Source organism: Balaenoptera borealis (assembly GCF_965194805.1).
Source record: "Balaenoptera borealis genome assembly, chromosome: 1".
Taxonomy (NCBI): domain Eukaryota; kingdom Metazoa; phylum Chordata; class Mammalia; order Artiodactyla; family Balaenopteridae; genus Balaenoptera; species Balaenoptera borealis.
In genome coordinates, this window is record NC_138860.1 from 144,728,806 (window position 1) to 144,751,082 (window position 22,277).

Below are 22,277 nucleotides of genomic sequence, written 5' to 3' on the forward strand. Positions count from 1 at the left end.
GAAGCCAGTGTAATCCTAATACCAAATCCAGACAAAGACACTATAAGAAAAAAAGCTACTAACCAATATCCCTTAAGAACATTGATGTAAAAATTCTCAACAGAATACTAGCAAATATAATTCAGCAGCCTAGTAAAAGGATTATACACCATGGCCAAATGAGATTTATCCCTGGAATGCAAGAATGGTTCAACATATAAAAATTAAAGTGATATGCTGTATCAACAAAATGAGGGAAAAAAGCCACATGATTATCTTAATTGATACAGAAAAAGCATTTGGCAAAATTCAACACCCTTTCATGATAAGGAACATGCAACAAAATAGAGGTAAGAAGAAAACTCCATCACTGCAATAAAAACCATATATGAAAAACCCACAGCAGCAAAGGCTGAAAGCTTTTCCTTTAAGATAGTGAACAAGGCAAGGATGCGCACTTTCACTTCTATTCAACAAAGTATTGGAAGTTTCTAGTCAGCAAGAAAAAGAAATAAGCCTCCAAATTTTAAAGGAAGAAGTAAAATTATCTCTGTTTGCAGATGATATGATCATGTATGTAGAAAATCCTAAAGACTCTACAAAAAAAGTTGTTTAAACTAATAAACGAATTTAGTAAAGTAGTGGAATATAAAGTCAGCACACAAAAATCAGTTGTATTTCTATACATGAACAGTGAACAATCTGAAAAGGAAACTACAAAAATAATTCCATTTACAGTAGCGTCCACAAGAATAAAAGACTTGGGAATTAACTAAGGAGGTGACAGGCTCATATGGTGAAAACTACAAAACATTTCTGAAACAACTTGAAGAAGACATAAATGAATGGAAAAACATCCTGTGTTTATGGATTGTAAACTTAATATTGTTAAAATGTCAGTACCCAAACGAATCTACAAATTCAATGTAATCCCTATCAAAATTCCAATGACTTCTTTTTTGCAGAAATAGAAAAACCCATCCTAAAGTTCATATGCAATCTTAAGGGACCTGAATAGCCAAAACAGTCTTTTTCAAAGAACAAAACTTAGAAGGCTCACACATCCCGATTTCAAAACTAACTACAAATTTGCAGTAATCAAAACAATATGGTATTAGCATGAAAGGCATATAGACTAATAGAATAGAATAGGTAGCCCAGAAATAAACCCTCACACATATGGTCAAATCATTTTTTTGTCGAGGGTGGAAAATGGGTAAAGAACAATCTTTTCAGGAAATAGTGCTTGGGAAAGCAGGATATCCACATACAAAAGAGTGAATCTGGACCCTTACATAACACCATAACACCATATACAGAAACTAACTCAAAAATTTTTAAGGACCTGAGTGTAAGACCCAAAACAATAAGACTGTTAGAAAAAAGCATAGGGCAGAAGCTTCACAACATTGGTTTTGGTAGTGATTTCTTAGCTGTGACTCCAAAGGTGCAGTTGACCAAAGAAAAAATGGACAAATTGGACTTCATGAAAAAAAAAAAAAAATTGCATCAAAAGACACCAGCCACAGAATAAAAAGAGACAACTCAGAGAATGGGAGGAAATATTTGCAAATCATATATCTGATAAGGGATTAATATCTGAATATATAGAGAACTTCTAAAACTCAGCAACAACAAAATCCTGATTCAAAAATGGGCAAAACTGTCTTTTCTTTATATTTATTTGAGGTCTTTTCCTAATTATTCCAGTGGTATAGATGAAGAGTAAAATTTCTTTAGTACAGTTTAATAACAGATTAGATTTTAAAATCTTTATGTGAAACCTAAATTTTTTTAATTCGTGTGGAAGATTTTTGCCCTTGATACATGTTCTTAATATCCATCATACTGAATGAAAATAGTGGGTTATCTTTGGGAGTGGGATTATTGTGAATGCTGTGTAGGGGGAAGGGCAAGGGAGGAAGATTCTTTTTGAGTTCTATAATACCATATTGCTTGAGTTTTTTTTTTTTTTAAAGCAATGAACATATTCTACTTTTATTAAAATGATAATGGAAAATATTTTTAAAACATGTAATGACATAAAGGTAAATTTAAAATAATGTCCTCATAAGTAAGCTTACTTTGTGCTTTTATTAATTTTGATTTTAGGCTTGTGTGGACGTCAGAGCCAGTTCAGTGTTTTGGCAACAGATGGAATTTGCAGAAAGCCTCCATGGTCTTCCCAAGTTGCCAGAATGGTTATCTACACACCCTTCTCATGGAAATCGAGCAGAGCACTTGGATAGACTCATACCTCAGGTAAGCTAACACTGCGTAAGGCAAGACATTATTTTTACTGTATCATATATTTTTAATACTTTACTTCTTGTGCTTAGAAAAAGAGCACTAGAAAAAAAAATCCTTTGTATTAGTTTGCTTTCTGTTTATTTCTTTTAAAAGATAGAATAAATAATCAGCTATTTTGATTACCATCAGTTTTCAAAGGATTTGACTGAAAAGTAAAATCCTGCTAGTCCACAAGTCTTAGTGAATAAATTGGTGTGTATAGTTGACTTTTCTTCATGGTGAAGCTTTACCCTTTTTAGTATCATACTTTTTAATTTTAAAAAAATTTGGTGAAAGTCTAAAACTCAAGGCATATTTTTCATCATACTGATCATAATCTTTTCTTAGTGATTTAAGCTTATCATTAAACATACCAGTTAATGAGTTGTGCAAAAATTTTGGGTCGACTGGGTGTTAATTCCAGTAGTGACACTGGAATTTGTTTTCTTAGGGAAAAAAAAAAATCCTTCGTTATTAGTTTGCTTTCTGGTTATTTCTTTTAAAAGATAGAATAAAGCATGTGCCATGTGCTCTTCTTTTTCTCGTTTTTTTTGTAGAATTCATTAATGGATCAAGCTGAAGCAGCTTTCTCCCAAGTAGTATTCACTATCTTCTAAAAACCTTTTGATTTAACATCATTCAGAATGTTTTCTGTGCTTTCCACATAGGTACAAAATGAATGTCAGACATCTTTAAGCCAGGCTACATGCTCTCTTCTGTCTCTCTTGCATTAAATTTGCTGGTTGGTTATAAAAGCAGAATATTCTTTACCAATTTCAGAATTGGTTTTGGGCTTATTTGCTAAAGGATAACACAACAAATACAGATGTATTATAAAACTATCTTTAAACATGTCTTCAAATTCAGATGAACAAACATTGACTACCTATTATAAGAAAGATACAAAAGAAATAATACATGGTCTTGATATTTGCAGATGCTAAGATAAGTACAAAATGATTCTTAATATAGTAAAGAATATGAATTATCATAAGAAAAGTAGAAATACAGTGGTATACATTTTGAAGGACGAATAGCCTGCATCTCATTTGGGATAAGAAACTACCATAAGATTCATTAATTCATTCGTGAATATTTATTCATGTTCATTGCTAATCTACCATTCTGTGTTCTATTGCTGGGGAATGAGCAAGGAACAAAACAGTCTCTGTTTTCTTGGAGCTAACATTCTAGTTAGGTAATGCAAACAATAAACAAGCAAACAAACATACATACAGTATGTCAAGCAGCGATAAGCACGTTGCAGAAAAACAAAGCAGGTTAAAGGTAGGAGAGAAGGCTGGGAAGCAGAGAATATGTACTAGTCATTGTTCGTTTGTCAAGGAAGACCTCACTAAGCAGAATCTGGAAAGAAGCAGGGGAGCAAGTCCTGTAGGTATGTGGAAGGAGAATCTTTTAGTCTGAGGAAGCAGCAAATCACAGGACCTGAAGTGAAAGTATGCTTGGTGTGCTCAGGGAATAGCAAGGAAGACATTGGGGCTGAATGTAGTAAGGGAGGGGAGAATGATTGAGGTGTATGGGGGCCAGGCGGTGAAGGGTCGTCTAAACCATTGTAAGAACTTGACTCTTATTTCAAGTGATATGGGAAGCTAAGAGAGGGTTTTGAGCAGAGGAGGGACTTGATCTGACTCAAGTGTTTTATAGTGATCACTGGAGCTCCTGTGTGGGCTGTAGTGGGGCAAGGATGGAATCAGGAAGACTATTTAATAGGCTCTCGCAATAATCCTGGTAAGAGATTATGGAGGCAGAAGAGAGGGAGAGAAGTGGTCAGATTTTGGATTTATTTTGAAAGGAATGATGACAAGATTTGTTGATATTTTGAGCATACTTTGTGCCTTTTATGAACACTGGGGACAGCCAGACATAGCTTCTTGAGACCTATCCTAAATATATTTCATTTAAATGAAATTTGAAGAAAAAATATGTGAGAAAGAAACAGCAGTGAAATTTACTTGATATCAATTTACTTGATATAATGTGTAGTAATTATTCATCTTAAAAGACAACATAGGACTGGGACAATAAATGTTTCATTAGTAACTGGTTTGTATTGAAGAGCACTGACTCTAAGAGTCTTCTTAGTGCCATCCAACACCCAGGGACCTCATACTACCCTGGGAGGCTTAACCTATCTCTAAAGCCATAATAACCACATGGTTTTCTCTTAGAATTTCCTTTCTTTTTTATTTTTGCTTAGGGAAATTCTAAAAAGATACGGTTCGCTTCAAATGGATAATAAGTTCTACCCAACTTTTATCTGATGCCTGTCGTAAATTCCAAGTTTTCATTTCATCATCAGATAACTAAGGATCTTTAAAGAAGTAATAAATGTGCTTTGAAAAGTCTTTAAAATAATAATGAATTGATTAGTGAGTATGAAGAAAAATGGTTGGAGAAACTGATATGTTATTTGGAAGCCAATGGCAAAGAAAAAAATTGAGAGATATTTTTCTTCTAAAAATAAACTATGCTAGTTCAGAAACTTAATTTGAAAAACTCATATAATTTCTTGTATTTTCCCCCCAAGTGATTAAATTCAATTTGAAAGTAATAAAACTCTACTACAATATTGGGAATAATTCAGTGGTTGAAGTGAAACTTATAGTTAAGGCATGAGTATATTGTTAATTAGAACACATAGTCATAATTCAGAGATTGGAATTCCCTACTATCATAGGTCTAATTTCTGTAATGGAAGAAAGTGATTCCTCAGGCAATATATAGAATTATGTGAGTCTGTATACTACTAAAGACTACCTATTTTGGGTTCGATTTTATTTAAGGTTTTTTCCTACTTAGGTGAGGACAATGTTATATTCTACCAAAAGCTCATGTCCTTTGACATTCCTGACAGTATGCCTGAAGTAATGTATACCTCTAAGGCAGTTGGGAATCTAGCACCATAGTACAGAGGTGTCTAGGCCAGAGATGAGGATTTCAAAGTCACCAAAAAAAGGTGATAGTTGAAGCAGTGAGAGCGAGTTCACTTAGGAAATAAGCAAAGAAAATGATCCTAGACAGTTAGCAGTATTAGGTGGATTCCACATTTAACAGGTAAGAGGAAGACAGAGCCTGTAGCAGATGAGGTTCATAGGAGGAGAAAAGATCAAGAAAATCAGGAAAGATTCTTTGGTCCTCTGAGAATACAAATCTTGGTAACTTTGATTTTTTTTTAATTTAACTTATTAAAGATTGCATATTTTTATTTTTTAATGTTTTCCTGGAATATCATCACAGAAGTGTATTATTTCTTACCATACCATATCAATATTTAAGATGTTTTAAATCTGTATTTTATGCATTCAACAAATATTTATTGATTACTTGTTATGTGCCAGATTTTAGGAATTGTAGGTTGAGTGACAAAATAGACAAAAAACCCTGCCTTCAGGAAGCTTATTCTGTAGTAAAGGGTGACAGACAATGAATAGAATAAATTAGTAATGTACAGAATAAATCACCAATATATATGTTAGTCAGTAATAAGTGTTAGGGAGGAAAATAAAGAGGGAGGAATAGTGTATTATCTTGGGCTGCCATAACAAAATACCATAGACTGGGTAGCTTAAGCAACAGAAATTCATTTCTTCACAGGCTTGAAGGCTAGAAGTACAAGGTCAGGGTTCTGGCTTAAGCAACAGAAATTCACTTTTTCTCAATTCTGAGGGCTGGAAGTCCAATAATAAGGTTATGGCTGATTTGGTTTCTGGTGAGGTCTCTCTTCATGGCTTTCAGACAGCTAGCTGCCTTCTCCCCGTGTCCCACTTGGTGGAGACAGTGATTGCACTAGTGTCTTTTCTTTTTATAAGGGCACTCTTCCATCATGAGGGCCACACCCTCATGACCTCATCTAAACATTACTTCCCAAAGGCCCCATCTCTAAATACTATCACATTGGGAATTAGGGCTTCAACATATGAATTTGGGGAGGACACAGTACATTCCATAGAAGATAGGTAATGTGTGAGCAGAGGTGGTCATGGTGCTGGAATAGCTGTTTGAAATGGGGTTGGGAAAAACAGAGCTGGAGGAATCAGGCTCCGTGACTTCAGACTATACTACAGAGCTACAGTAATCAAGACAGTATGATACTGGCACAAAAACAGAAATATAGATCAATGGAACAGGATAAAAAGCCCAGAGATAAACCCTTGCACATATGGTCACCTTATCTTTGATAAAGGAGGCAAGAATATACAGTGGAGAAAAGACAGCCTCTTCAATAAGTGGTGCTGGGAAAACTGGACAGCTACATGTAAAAGAATCAAATTAGGACACTCCCTAACACCTTACACAAGAATAAACTCAAAATGGATTAAAGACCTAAATGTAAGGCTAGACACTATAAAACTCTTAGAGGAAAGCATAGGCAGAACACTCTGTGACATAAATCACAGCAAGATCCTTTTTGACCCACCTCCTAGAGAAATGGAAATAAAAACAAAAATAAACAAATGGGACCTAATGAAACTTAAAAACTTTTGCACAACAAAGGAAACCATAAACAAGACAAAAAGACAACCCTCAGAATGGGAGAAAATATTTGCAAATGAAGCAACTGACAAAGGATTAATCTCCAAAATATACAAGCAGCTCATGCAGCTCAATATCCAAAAAACAGACAACCCAATCCAAAAATGGGCAGAGAACCTAACTAGACATTTCTCCAAGGAAGATACACAGATTGCCAACAAACACATGAAAGGATGCTCAACATCACTAATCATTAGAGAAATGCAAACCAAAACTACAATGAGGTATCACCTCACACCAGTCAGAATGGCCATCATCAAAAAATCTACAAACAATAAATGCTGGAGAGGGTGTGGAGAAAAGGGAACCCTCTTGCACTGTTGGTAGGAATGTAAATTAATACAGCCACTATGGAGAACAGTATGGAGGTTCCTTAAAAAACTAAAAATAGAACTACCATACAACCCAGCAATCCCACTATTGGGCATATACCCTGAGAAAACCATAATTCAAAAAGAGTCATGTACCACAATGTTCATTGCAGCACTATTTACAATAGCCAGGACATGGAAGCAACCTAGGTGTCCATCGACAGATGAATGGATAAAGAAGATGTGGCACATATATACAATGGAATATTACTCAGCCATAAAAAGAAATGAGTTATTTGTAGTGAGGTGGATGGACCTAGAGTCCGTCATACAGAGTGAAGTAAGTCAGAAAGAGAAAAACAAATACCATATGCTAACACATATACATGGAATCTAAAAAAAAAAAAAGGTTATGAAGAACATAGGGGCAGGACAGGAATAAAAATGCAGACGTAGAGAATGGACTTGAGGACACGGGGAGGGGGAAGGGTAAGCTAGGACGAAGTGAGAGATTGGCATGGACATATATACACTACCAAATGTAAAATAGATAGCTAGTGGGAAGCAGCCGCATAGCACAGGGAGATCAGCTCCGTGCTCTGTGACCACCTAGAGGGGTGGGATAGGGAGGGTGGGAGGGAGACACAAGAGGGAGGGGATATGGGGATATATGTATACATATAGCGGATTCACTTTGTTATACAGCAGAAACTAACACACCATTGTAAAGCAATTATACTCCAATAAAGATGTTAAAAAAAGGAAAAAAGAAATGGGGTTGGGTCAGAGGAGGTTTCACTGGGAAGATGGTATTTGAATGAAGACTTGAAATAAGTGAAAGAGTGAGCCATGTAGCTTCCTAGGAGGAAGAACCTTGCAGGCAGAGGGAATAGTAAGTACAAGTCCCTGAGGCAGTAGTGAGCCTGGTATTTGAGGACCAGCAAGGAAATCAGTGTAATTGGATGGAGTAAGCAAGGGAAGGTGGAGGGTGCAGGCTCTACAGCCCCGCAAAAAAAAAAAAAAAAAAAAAAAAAAGACTGGCTTTTGCTCAGAGATGGAACACCACTGGAGGGTTTTGAGCTGAGGATGAGAGGAGCAACAGGATCTGAATTATGTTTGAAAAGAATATGATCTACGGCTCCTATAAAGCAGTACAATCATATAATTTTGGAATATTTTAGTATAGTATATTGTTCAGAAAATAGACTAGTTCCTTTCTTGTTTTGTTTCTAAATCAAGAAAATGCCCCGAAATTAGAAAAAAAAAATGCCCTTGTTTTTTTTTTTTAATGTGAATTCTGAGATAAAGCATGTGTAAATGCCTAGTTAAATATAATCTTGTGATCCACTAGCATTTGAAAAGGATAAATATAGGGTTATAGTAATAATATTATTTGTAGTTAATAATATGATATGTTATAATTTTATTTACTTGAAATAATCAGTTAAATTTAGGAAACACATTACATGAAATTTCTAAAAATCTTATATTTGTACTTGTATGGAAATATGTATGGAAATATGTTAATATAAAAAAAAAAAAAAATTTAGGAAACACATGTTCCACATATTCGGTTGCCATAACAACTTGGGAGAAAAACTGAAGAACAGATGTTATATCAACCTGTTGATGTTTAATAGTATGACAGTTTTGAAATTATATTTACAATGTTCAGATTTTAAATTTATATATATATACCATACATTGTCCTCGAAAGACCTTATTTAATTTTCCTTCTGTAAGTATCGTTATACAGTATGAATAGGTGTGAATAAGAGAAACTGTATGATAACCCAGGGTAGAAATTTATGTGAAAGATTTATCTTACAACTGAAAGCATTTATACTGAATTTTGTATTATTTCTTCTCTCACCAACTCTATGCCATCCTTTCCTTGGTGAGGGGGAAGGGGATGGAGAATAATAGAATATGTAGGAAAAACGATTAATATGGACTTACTGGTCGTCTGGGGTTATGTTATTGTAATCATAATTTTGAATAGGATTTATTTTTTAACGTTCTTAGAACTTTCAATGTCAGCTTTATTTGTAAACTGTGTTTTAAATCTTGAGTTTCAAAGTTACTACTTTTAATTTTTAGACATGAGAATCAGTGGCAGACTACAAATGCATTCATTTTAATCTCATTTTATTTCAAATTCTTTAAACTTTCAGGAAGCTGGGGATTTTAACTCATGTGTAAATCATTCTTACACATTTATAATTGGACAAAGTAAATGCATAAATCATTAATATTATACATCTCATAAGTAGAAAATATGAGTGTGTTTAACATTGAAGTGAAATGTCGTTGTTGGCCAATGTACACAAACATACGCTGTTCACCTTGCAGAATTTCATTTTGTCTGACAAGAAGAGTGTTGAGGAAAAGGCAAATATCATAGCAGCTACTGTAATTGAATTGGCCTCTGAATCATATAAAGCCAGGAAGCCTGACAGTAACATTGTCTAAAACCTTAATAAAATATTATGGTGCATGTGATGTGTATCTACTTGAGGCTGAAATGAATGGGCTATTAGAAAAAAATTGCTTTTATAGGGAAAGGGGAGAAAAGTAATGATATTTTTAGAAAAATATGTTTAAAAATTGAGGTGATTTTTTTTCCTTGAACTGTCTTGGTTTCTATTTTCAAAGGAAGCTTTTAATCTAATTATGAGGCTTCTTTGGCTTTAATTTTTTTTCCTGTCTTTTTTCCTTTTTTGAACTTAATTATTATAGTTTATATTTTTATGCATAAATAATTGCTGTTTTACTTGATATATAGTACCTAGAAGAATCCTGACATGTACCAGCAGTTGTTTTATAAATATTTCTATTACTGGGAATAAGTATAGCCATTTCTTAATACCTGATTCTCATATGTTAGGAGTGGTTGATCATAAAATTTTATTTGAAAACTTTTCCATATTATTTTATCATTCCAAAGGATAATTGACCTGTGTCAAGGTGGCCTTAATTTTTAATATTTTATATCTATTTACTTCAAAGTTTTAGTTATTTATACTTAATTAGACCACTTACAAAATTAGTCAAACTCCAATTTCCATTGCAGTTTATGAAAGGAAATGAGTCAGAGGAAAAAAAAATTTTAAAGGTAAAATTATGACTTACACAAATATAAAATGAACCACATCTGAGATTTTATTTAACTTATTATTAATGAGAGAGCCAGTAATATCTTACAACTAGTTCAGATGACTGTACAAGTAGGTGCAAAACTGACGCATTCATAAGGCAATAATCAGTTGCATTTCACCAGACATAGTTCATTTCCTTTTCTGTGGACAAGTATCATTTACATTGTTTTAAGTTTTCTACAACTTACAGAGTGGTAAAATCGCTCTAAAGCCATGAAAGACTGGGATAATACCAAAGGATGCATTTGACAGGATACCAAATGATCTTTTAATGCCCATTTCAAATTCTTTCACAGTTTTCTGTTTTTATTTCTTGTTGTCTTCCATTAGCCTTTCAAGTTGATACCAAATCAAATCATCCTGTCAGACTAATATATAAACAGAAGTTTTGTTTTGTTATTTTTAAGTAGCCACATAGACGTTATCCTTGTAGTTTCTGTCTCTTAAAGTGGTAACCTACTATTCTCATTATTTTCTGTTAAATTTGTTTCTAGTGAGTTTTTGCATTGAGATTATTGATGCTAAAATTTCAGATCTTTTGAAAAGTATATGCTTAACCTTCAGAAATCAAGGGAAAGAGTTGGAGATTGAGAGGGTGTAAAGAGACTGCTTTCATTTTTCAGAAGAAACATTTAAACCTCTCATGAGCCATTTAGAACTAAAGATATAGATGTAAAATCAAGAATGAAGTTATAGAAATGCAAAAATGACAGAGGAAAAGGGAAGCTAGAGAGGAAAAAGTTTTGTTCTAAAGAAAAATTTTTTAGTTTACCTTTTGATGATAAAAATTTAAAAACGTATGTAAAGATAGAGAATAATTTAATAAACCCCCGTTTTTCACTTACATTCAGTAGTATCAACCTTTTTATACACTTGCTTCATCTGCCTCTTCTCTTATTTCTTTCCCCAGAAGTATTTTAATGCAAATCCTAGACATGAGGGCTTTCCCTCCTAATTACTTCAGTATGTATTTTAGAAAGTAGTATCATTTTCTTTCATAATCATACCATTATCATAGCTAAGAAAATTAAGTAATTCTCCTCAACAAAATTAAGTATCCTGTGCATATTCAAATTTCTCTGTCTCAAAATATAGTTTTCTGATTGTTTTGTTCAAATCATAATCCATCAAGGTCCATACACTGAATCTGGTTGCTATGTCCCTTAAGTCTGACTTTAGAACAGTGCCCCTCCCCTCTGTTTTGTTTGTTTTTAAACATGTGAATGTGTTGAATAAATCTAGTCCCACATTCTAGATTTATCTGATTGCTTCTTTGTGATTTTGACCAACTTGTTTCTCTGTATACCTATAAATGGAAGTTACGTTTTTGGCAAGAATATTTTATAGGTTGTGCAACTGTGCTTCATATTGCTTCACATCAGGATTCTCTTAATCTGGCTGCTCCATGTTTAGTGATGTCACATTTGATCAGGGGAGTTGGATGGTGATGGCCTTAACCCCTCCTTTGGAAATGTGGTTTTCCCCCTTATGGCCAGCAAGTGATTGTGGAGTGGTGATTTGGCACTCTGCAAAGGATCCAGTTCTTTAGCAACCTGAGAAGTGTTTTTGATTGAGGAAATATGATCCTCCTCTGTCTCAAAAGGCTTAGCTAAATGTGTGTCTTCAGGAGGAATCTATATAGAACAGTGAAGAAGGAACTCAGACCAGCCAATTCAACTCTAACGGAATAAAAGATGTTGCAGCCACATTTTTCTCCTACTCAAGAGTAGATTTAAGATGTAGGTAAGACAGATTTTTTTAAAAAATCAGAATGATGATGAGTGCATAAGAGTTGACAAGAAAGGAAAGTTGATCATAGGTAATTGTATTTAAAAGACTAAGTAGTGTCTGAGTGTCCTTAACTAATACCACCACAAAGACTCTCATCTAAACTAAATCCAACAATAATGACAAAAAAACAAAGCCCCTGAAATGCCCATTTTCCCCCAGTAAGATAAGCTTCAAAGAGTAGAAAAATCTAAAAAACAAAACCAAATCTCAAATCTCAGTCTAATTTTAAAATGTTACTTCATTGGAGAGGACAGCCTAGGTGATGAAAACTACAGAAGCAGCACCACGTGAAGCTGGCGTGATAAGGCTGATTTAACTACATTGAAAGTGACAGAAGAAGAATGACTTTACAAATGTAAGATACATCCATTTCAAAAAATTGCTAAACTTGCGAATACAGCAGAGAAGCTTGTAAAACTTTCATTGGAGGTTGTAAAGAGAAGAATTGATGCTCCAGAGCGAAGACTCATTGATGCTTGGAGATAGAGGAACATAGCACAACCAAATTAAAACATCCAAAGCTAAAAAGTGTCTAAACAGTGGAAGCATATTGAAGACACAAGGAAATCCAAACTGCATGTAACAGTGGTAAGGATTCATTCATGTCTTTATTTCTTTGACTTTGGTTTCTATATCCATTTTTTGATTTAGATAACATTTCTCAAGATAGGTTTTTAGAAGAATCCCAGAGCATCATGCATGAGAAGCCTGACATGAACATCCCTAGGTAGTTAAATTTATCAAGTGTTTAATCGTCATTGCAAAGATAGGCTCTTAAAGATGCCAAGGTATAAAGAGAAAATTTAAAAACACTTAATAGTAAGAATGACTTTGGATCTTACTTTTCAGACTTTGGAGAACTGTAAGAGTTTAAGGGGGAAAGAAACAAAACCAGCCAACCAAACAGAAACCAATGGAACTAATAAACTTTGCTATGGTATCTAGCCAAACCAACTTTTCTTTCTTTTAAGGTGGAAGATCCCTTAATAAATGAAACACATAAAACAATATGTCAGTGAAGTGCTCAGTAGCAGTAGGGCTCTTTACAGAATCCACTGACGCTCGAGAATTAGATAAAATATATAGTTTAGTTTGTTTATATATGATTGTGATTATAGCTTGCACCTTGCTGTTCTTAGAAAACCACAGATCATGTAAAGGAATTAACAAAAAAATGAGTTGAATAGTACAAAAATAAGATTTAACTGACATTAGAAACTAAATGCTTGGAAATAGATGTATATTTTCTTCTTAAATGTGCATAAATCTATAGCAATATTGGTCATACAACTTTTTTGGACAAAAAATATGTGTATGTAATATAAAAAATGTTATGGTTCAAATTGTCAGAACACAGTACATTAAAATTAGCATAACAAAAATTAAAAGATGGGTGAAAGTTAAAATAAAATTGTGTATAAGGCAAGAGAGAAATCCATAAACAATAAGAGCAGTGATATAGTTATGTTTTCATGGGTTGCTGTCAAACTGATGTGTAAAGGAAATTTTATCAATTTAAATGTCTATATTAATAAGACACAAGAAGAGACAAGAAATAGAGTAATATGTCCCAGATAGGGAAAATACCATTAATAAAATTAAGCAGAAATAAGCAAAATTACAATAGTTGTTTCTTTGGATAATTTAGTCAAAGTGAGAATCATTGGTTAGTTAGACAAAGAATGAAATGCAAATATGATCAGGAGAGGAGCTACAATAATTAACATACAGGAGAACCAAAAATATTTCAAAGAATATTATTTTTAGTTGGATATTAATTAATGGGCCAGGTCAAAATCAGAAATAAAGTGTGTGCATGCATGAGTGTGAGTGTGTGTGTGTGTGAGTATTGCCAAAGTGGATGCAGCTAGAAGTAGAAATTATAACTAGAATGAACCTCCTCAAATTAAATTTTGTGGAAAGTGGTAAGGTGTATTTAAATCAAATAAACAAAAACAACTGTATTAGAAACCCAAAGAGTCATAACAAATAAGTAAAGAAAAGGACACCTAGCCCTGATGGGGATTAACTTTGGAGAATTTTTTTAAAAGTTCAAAGAACAATTATTCAGTGAATAATTAATTCTAGCTTCAAAATATAGAAAGGGGCATTGTTAATTATTTGATGAGCAAAATGTTAATCATTTTGTGAGCAAAAAGATTTTGTTTTGACAATTTGATAAGAACAACACCTTTAAAAGAATTTATGGACTGGTGTCATTAACCAGCCAACGATACAATACTGCTTAACAATAATGATTTGCAGTGAGCAAGTAAATTATCCTCAGATGCATGGGTAGCATAATAAAAGAGACGCTATTAACACAGAGGAGGAAATTTAGGGCTCATCTTTAATTTCTCTCTTCCCTTCCTCTCTGTATCTTGCCAACTAGAAAATTTTGTCGACTGCCTCCACAAGGCATTAGGGATGTATTCCCTTCTCCATCAGCATTGCTACTGCCCTAGTAAAAGTCACCATCATCTCTTCCCTAGGTTAACTGCAGCCATCTCCTATTTTAATCTTCTTGTTCCACTTTTCACCTCAATCCCTAACAATGTATTTTCAATACAGTAGCCAGAATGCTCTTTTTAATGTCATTTCCATGCTTTCAGTGGCTTCTCATTTAACTTTGAATAAAAATCCAAACTCCTTACTTGGTCTTTAAATCATGTAATTTGGCCACTGCCTGCCTCTCCAGCTTTTTCACGTGCCACTCTCCCCAGGTTTTCCTTGATTCCAACTATTTCACGTGGAGCCTCTTTCCTCCTTACAACCCTTCTACTTGCCGATTTCTCAGCCTGGAACATTCTTCCCTCAGCTCTTTATGCAAACGTTATGTGCCTAGGGAGGCTTTTCCTGATCCCCCAATCTCCAATAGCCTCTCTTCCATGCAGTCATTCTGTAACACAGTTTACTGTTTAATTTCTTTGTGTACTTAACTAAAGTTCCCTTGTTTACTTATTATCTATCTCCTCCCCCAGAAGGTAAGGCCCCTTTTCACTGCTATATCCCTAGTGCCTGAGACCATTTCTGAGATGCTTAGCGAATATTTATTAAATTATTTATTGCATGATGGTAATAATAGGAAGGGTAAGTAATAAAATGTTGTGTTAAAAATAGAAAAATTGGGCAATGCAGTTGAATAACAGTTCCATTCTCTCAGAAATTTAGCATGCAGCAGATTAATAGTCCATGATGGGAAAAGGATGCTTATAGGAAGTAGTGAAAAAATAACAGTGGTCTAAGGAGTTTGGGGTTTTAGTCTGACCCACTCACCTAACTTTGAGGTAGCTACCTAATCTAACATTCAGCTTTCTTCATCTGTAATATTAGGAGAGCAATAAGTCCTGGATGTTTTATGTATGTACTTGTATGTTTGTGGGGTAAGGTCCTGCCTCCTTCCCTCCCTCCCTCCCTTATAAGACACTTTAATGGTAAGTATTCAACACTGAGCCCAAGATTTCATAAGTGGTTCATATCATAATACCAATTTAGATAACAGGTAAAATACCTGGCACAGTGCAAGGTACCTAGAAAATGAACAGTAAATGTTAGTTCCTTTTACTCCTAGTTGGAATCTTTAGGCTGGCTAATCCCATATTTATCTCTAGATCTTCCATGGGATTCTTAGAACTGTGTATTCTTGTTATGAGAGTGTGTTCCTCTTTTCTCTTAGACCGTAAACTCTTAAGAGTGTTTTTCTTATGACATTTATCATAACCATTTATTCATAGCTTGTGTTCTCTAAATGTTTGTTTAACATTCAGCATGCATTTGTTAAGTACCTATTATGTGCAGTGCATGAAGTTAAACACAGAAAACAAAGGAAATAGAAAGGCATATTCTAGCTGTAGAGTGGGAAAACATTGCTTACTTTAAAAGAGATGAAGGCATGTTTAATAAGATTTGAATTTATAAAAAATAAAAGATGTTGACATGGCAAAATGTAATAAAATTAATGTGGAAACGAAAGTGAAAAAAGAATATTTTACCAACATATGCAATAAAATCTTACTATGCAAAACAGATGAAGATTTGATGGAAATATGTATGGTCTGTAACAGGATTCTGCTTGATAGGTAGAGGAGAAAAACAGTTCACAGATGAAGAAATAGTAACAGAAAACCTTTATAAAGTATGTATAGTTTTTCTAGCAATTAAGGAAATGTAGTTCAGACATCTCCAAAGTGCATTTTATTCAGTAAAAGATTTACTCAAGAAACATATAATGTGATGCCAAAAAAAAAAAAAAACCACATTAGTACATGTAATGCAAAAGTATTAAAAACAACAAAAGTGGGTCCTAATCCCTTTTTTCTAAGCCTTTTTATCAGTACTTCCATGCCAGCTTTTTAAAAAACAGACTTTATTTTTAAGAGCAATTTTAGGTTCATAGCAAAATTGAGTGGAAGGTAGAGATTTCCCATCTACCTCTCGCTTCCATATGGAAACAGGCTCCCCCCACTATCAAAATCCTGCACCAGAGTGCTACATTTGTTACAGTAGGTGAGCCTACATTGCCCCATTATTATGGCCCAAAGTCCATAGTTTACATTAGGGTTCACTCTTAGTGTTGTACATTCGATGGGTTTTGACAAATGTATAATGACGTGTTTATCATTATAGTACCACATAGAGTAGTTTCATTGCCCTAAAAATGCTCTCTGCTCTGCCTGTTCCTCCCTATCTTCCCCCCAACCCCTGACAACCATGGATCTTTTTAGTGTCTCCATAGTTTTGCCTTTTCCAGAATGTCATGTATGTAACTAGGATCATACACTATGTAGCCTTTGCAGATTAGCTTTTTTTTTTTCACTTAAAAACATGCATTTAAGGTTCTTCCATGTCTTTTTATGGCTTGATAAAAGCCATAAAAATAGCCAGCACTATATCTTATTAGTGCTGAATAATATTTCATTGTCTGCTTGCATCACAGGTTATGCAGTAACCTACTAAAGGACATCCTGGTTGCTTCCAATTTTGGCAATTACAAATGAATAAACAAACGTTAAGCAGATTTTTGTTTCCTGCCAGTCACTTAACCTCTCTAGGGCTCAATTTTCTTCTCTGTAAAATTTAACTGATGACTTCTAAGGATTCTGAGGTTTGAAATTATGTGGTTATCTAGATAGAAATCATAAAATCTTAGGTTCTGTTGATTATGAATAATTCAGGTATGTATGTATGCGGATGACATTATAAGGTGATAAAGCCTTTCTGGTGAAAGCAGTCTGGTCCTATATAACAAAAATTATACTCTATTCTCACTCTTTGATTAGATCATTCTATTTTAGGGGGTCTCCCTCAAGTAAACCCAAATGGAGGTTAAAAAATAACATCTTTTTTTTAAACGAAGGTTTTCATAGCAGGGTAATTTATAAAAGCCACATAAAACAAAACTATGGAAACAATGCAAATGCCCAGTCGTGGGGAAACGCAAAGTAAATTGCATGAGGGCAGGGACCATGACTATTTGCTTGATCAATGTGTACCTAGCACCTTACTCAGTGTGATGTTCTAAATATTTGTTGAATGTAAGAGTACTGAATAAAATAATTTAAGGGAAAGAGAAGAGCTTTTACTGAATATAAAAGATGGTAGGAGATGGCACTCTCTTCTCTTTGTTTGCTGCTTTGCATCTCTCATTGCTAAATTCAGCTGTGCCAGCTACTACCTGCTGAACTCCACACTTGGCCCTTTACTGATACCAGTGAAGGCCTTAGGCATGTGATGTAGCAGCCGTGACAGGTTAGCTTCTCACTCGGAAAAGAACATCAACATGGTTGTAAAGGAGTTAAAGCAAGAATAGACTGTACGTCCCAGTTTTGACAGGACAGTCTCAGTTTATGCCTGATGTCTCAGTGTAAATCTTATTTTAATAGCATTTCCTTTCACTCCCAAAGGTATCCTTGTTTGGACAGTAGGTCACCATGTAGCTGAGGGTCTGAATTTCTTTTTACTTTAGTGCTATAGTTGGGAAACATTTTCTTCCTTTTTTCAGTTCAGTTTACTTTAACAAACATTTATTTAACACTCAATACATATTAAATCTACTGTATTGTGAGATACAAAGAAACTTCAGACAAGGCCCCTATCACCAAAGAATTTCACTTTAATGCTTTTTCCTCTTCAGTTTATTTTGGTAACTTATAGCCTCATTCAGGGTCAAAGGTCTCCTAGACCCAAGCTCTTGCCCTGGCCTCGACCATTAAAAAGACCCTTTTCTGGCTTGCCTCTGGTTGCATGCCCCCCTCTCCCGTGGGAGCTAAGGGAGTAGTCCCTTTTTAAGAACCTGTGCCCTCACCACATGGCACTCTGGTATTTGGGATAGTGGAATTCCTCGCCCAAACACTTTGGAACCTGCTTTCAGGGCCTGCATGGACCTCTTCCTTTGGACGCACGCACACAAGGTCCCTCACTGTGCCAGGTAGGCCAGGGGTGGGAGGAGAAGGGAGTGGACAGCAGGCCAGTGGCAGCAGCTGGGGTAGGCTCCCTGCAACCTTACATGTGAAATTAAAGAATTCTAATTTTGTACTTGGCTGTCAGAGTCGTTTTTTTTAAAAAAGGTACAGCTACTTTTTTTTTTAAATATTAATTAATTAATTAATTAATTTATTTATTTCTGGCTGCATTGGGTCTTAGTTGCAGCACACGGAATCTTTTGTTGTGGCGCGCGGGCTTCTCTCTAGCTGGGGCGTGGGCTCTGTAGTTGCGGTGTGCGGGCTTAGTTGACCCCGCGGCATGTGGGATCTTAGTTCCCCACCCAGGGATCGAACCCGCGTCCCCTGCATTGGAACGCGGATTCTCAACCACTGGACCACCAGGAACGTCCCCGTCAGAGTCATTTTGATTGTCTGCTCCTCAAAGTAGAATAAAACATTTTTTTATGTAGTCATTTTAGATGTTTAAATATATGGTATCTGAGCCTCCATTTGCATTCTTGCCATGGACCCCACAAATATCAGGAGCAGGACCACTCAGAGGAAAACCTAAAATCCGTAGCCTGACCTGTGAGATCCCGCAGTCTGCTCCTGCCTCCTTCCCGCCTCTGCTGCAGCTGCCCCGGCTTCCTCGCTGCTCCACAGCGCTCCCGCCGTGCTCCCTTCTCAGGTTCTGCCACTCGCTACTGCTGCTTGGAATTCTCTTCTTCCAGGCACCCATGCGACCTCTTCCCTCAGGTCCTTGTCCTTTAGGTCTTCTCCCCACTGCTCCAAGTCGTTATTTTATCAGTGAGAACTTATAGTTTTAAAACTTTCCTACTCCCCAAGCACTGACTCTCCCCTCCCCTGCTTTTCTTCCCTTAACATGCATCACTATCAAACATTTAGAAGTAGTAAAAACCTAAACTAGCTTTTCCCCTTAAACATCTTTCTTTTAAAACCCCTTAGGTATTAAGACTTTTTTCCCTTAAAAAAATTGCTATTTTCGTTTTCATGTCTTAAAGTCATTCATGTACCCGCTTTGAAGAAGCACATAGTTCTCTAAGGCTAGTACTTAAAGCGGCAGTCTCCCTATCCTGCCTTCAGTTTCAAGGGTAACCATTTGCAACTCTATTAAATGATTCTTTCGGTATTTCCCACCTTATCTGTATAACGTGCTTATATATCGCTACTTCCTAACTTTTCGGTTTTAGGTATTATCTATTTCTTTTCCCCCATAGAAGATGAGAATTAAGTTCTCCCTTACCACTGTCACACCCTGTGCATACACACACACGTATCCAGCTCTCCCCCTTCCCAATATGGTTAAGTTGTGATTTTGGTTAGATAAAGATGCAGTTTTTAAAAACTGTAAACACTAATCACAGCTGAGCCATGTCGTATACTGTGCTTACTTTTCTTTACCCGGCATCATTTTATTTTTCCTGGAGTTAAAAGTTGTCATGATTTTGATTTGCTTACTTTTCTAGGTTATTAGTATCATTTCCACCCCAGACTGTCCCAGTCATGTATATCTTCTTTCAGTAGGTTCACATCTATTTTCTGTTGTTTTCTTTCTCTTGAAAAAAAGCTCTCTGCGTCTTCAGATCTTCTCTAATCTGAATAACGTTCTCAGGATTGGCTCGAGTTTGGCAAATCATAGAGATACTTCCAAGAAGGCTTATTTATCCCCAACAGGACAGTGGGCAGTCATTGCAAATACAGTTGTTTTTTGAAGATATTATATGAACAAATCATGTAAATATAACTATTTACTATGAATTTGTATATGGTTCTCTTTCATATGTTGTAATTAAGATACCTTTTATTGCAGAAATACAGAATGTATTCTTATATTTATTGTTTTACATAGAGCATATTAGGAATTACTGGAATAACCTTAATTAATTTATATATGTGTATATATTTTGTATTGTATTGTTTCTTTATAGGCACTCAAAATTAGAGAGACCTGTAATTGCCCACCACTTTCTGGACCAGACCCTCGATTACTGTTCAAACTCAGCATGAAGAATTTTCTTGAAGAAGCAGAGAAAGAAGACCTAAATATCACTGTTAAACCGAAAATGGATACTCTTCCCATTCAAAACGAGAAGCAAATACCATTAACGTGTATAGTTGAGAAAAGAACTGGCAGTTGAATTAAAATTTATGAGACACCAGATATATGAAGAATGCAGTAATCCTTACATTTTCATGTTACTTTTTAAAAAATATTGTTTGAAATAAAAAAATGGGTACTCAGGGTCAAATCATGTATATTACAGGTATTATCTAAATTCTTATACTAGGTATTTATTTTTCATAAAATATTGATATATTTTAATCTATTTTAAAATATCTTCAATGAGGAAAATGTCACAGAATAAATTTATATTACACATTTTACTCTGTTGTATACTTTTGATTTGGAAGGCAGAACTCTAGTGGATGAAAAATCAGAATATCAGAATGTGCAGTAATTGTTACTGTCGAGAGGGTTCCAGCTGAGCCTAAACTGAATTTCAGAGTCCGGGTGGTTATGATGAACTGGGAAACTGACAGTCTGAAATATGCAGAAATTGGTTTGCATTAGCGTGGGATTATATGGAATAGGGGACCTTGAGATAGAGAGATTCCTGGTCCTTGCTTATGGCCGATGAGGGATTAAGAAGAAGCTGAAGAGGCTTTTTTCATAGGGAGGCACAAGTAGTGCTGTTTGTGGTCCAAGTGGCCAAGGGAGAAAATGGGGAGAGAGGATCATCTTCTGCATACATAGTGTGCTTGTGTTGCATTGAAGTCTTAACAGGAAGTCATGTCATCTTGGCCTCTTGACGGTATTAGTTTGGGTATCTCTAGGGTTCTCAGAGAAGACAACCACCGTATTCTCACTGAGGGTCACCAGGAGACGCAGGGGCGAGGCGTGGCCCCCAAGTTGATCTTCCTGGGCAGCAGACATCGACAAAGGGCTGAATGAAGATGAGAGAAGCACAAGACACATCCCTAGTGATACCCAGAAATTACTGTATTAGTTAAATGTGGAAATAAGTTTTAAAAATGTATTAGTATTTATGTATTATTAGTACTCCCAAGCTGGTGAAGTCCAGTGATGTTGAGGTTATATTTCTAAGACAGACATTTTTCTTATAAGTCATTAAATCAAATAAATCATTTCTTAGAATTAAAGGGAAATAAACTACCTTTTATTGAGTTTCTACTATGAGCTGTGCCCATGTATTACACAACCCTGTGAAGTAGGTTTTATTGCAGGCATACCTCAGAGATACTGTGGGTTCGGTTCCAGACCACTGAAAGAAAGCGAATATCACAATCAAGTGAGTCGCAAATATTTTGGCTTCCCAGTGCATATAAAAGTTATGTTTATACTATACTGTAGTCTATTAAGTGTGCAATAGCATTACATCTAAAAAACAGTGTACATACTTACTTAAAAAATAATGCTGTTGGGAAACTGTGACTTTGTAAAAAATTTGTAAAAAACACGATATCTGTGAAGTGCAATAAAGTGAAGCACAATAAAACAAGGTATGCCTGTATTTTCATTTTACGATGAGAATTAGGCTTGGAGAGGTTAAATGATATAGTCAATATCTCTCATCTAGAAAGAGCAAAGCTAGATCTGTCTGACTACAAATCTGTCCACTTCCACACTCTCGGCATCTAAAAACTAAGCTATCAAAAGAAAAAGAACAAACTCTATTCTCAGTTGTTTGTTAGCTTCTTCATGTATGACTTCGATACAGGTAAAAATCTCC

General features: G+C 35.2%; 1 protein-coding gene across 5 annotated transcripts in view; it reads left to right on the forward strand.

Moving 5' to 3' along the window:
• OMA1 (OMA1 zinc metallopeptidase) overlaps positions 1 to 22,046 on the forward strand; it is a 92,745-nt gene extending 70,699 nt beyond the window's left edge. For 3 of the 5 annotated variants that reach the window (XM_082358225.1, XM_082358224.1, XM_082358229.1), the window contains 2 exons: positions 2,092 to 2,241; positions 20,454 to 22,046. In XM_082358225.1, coding sequence (XP_082214351.1) covers positions 2,092 to 2,241; positions 20,454 to 20,663 — 360 coding nt within the window. In that variant the 3' untranslated portion in view covers positions 20,664 to 22,046. Of the gene's footprint in view, positions 1 to 2,091; positions 2,242 to 2,825; positions 11,546 to 20,453 lie in introns of those variants that run through there. The other 2 variants (XM_082358226.1, XM_082358227.1) reach the window with 2 other exon arrangements.
• Positions 22,047 to 22,277: the final 231 nt, after the last annotated feature.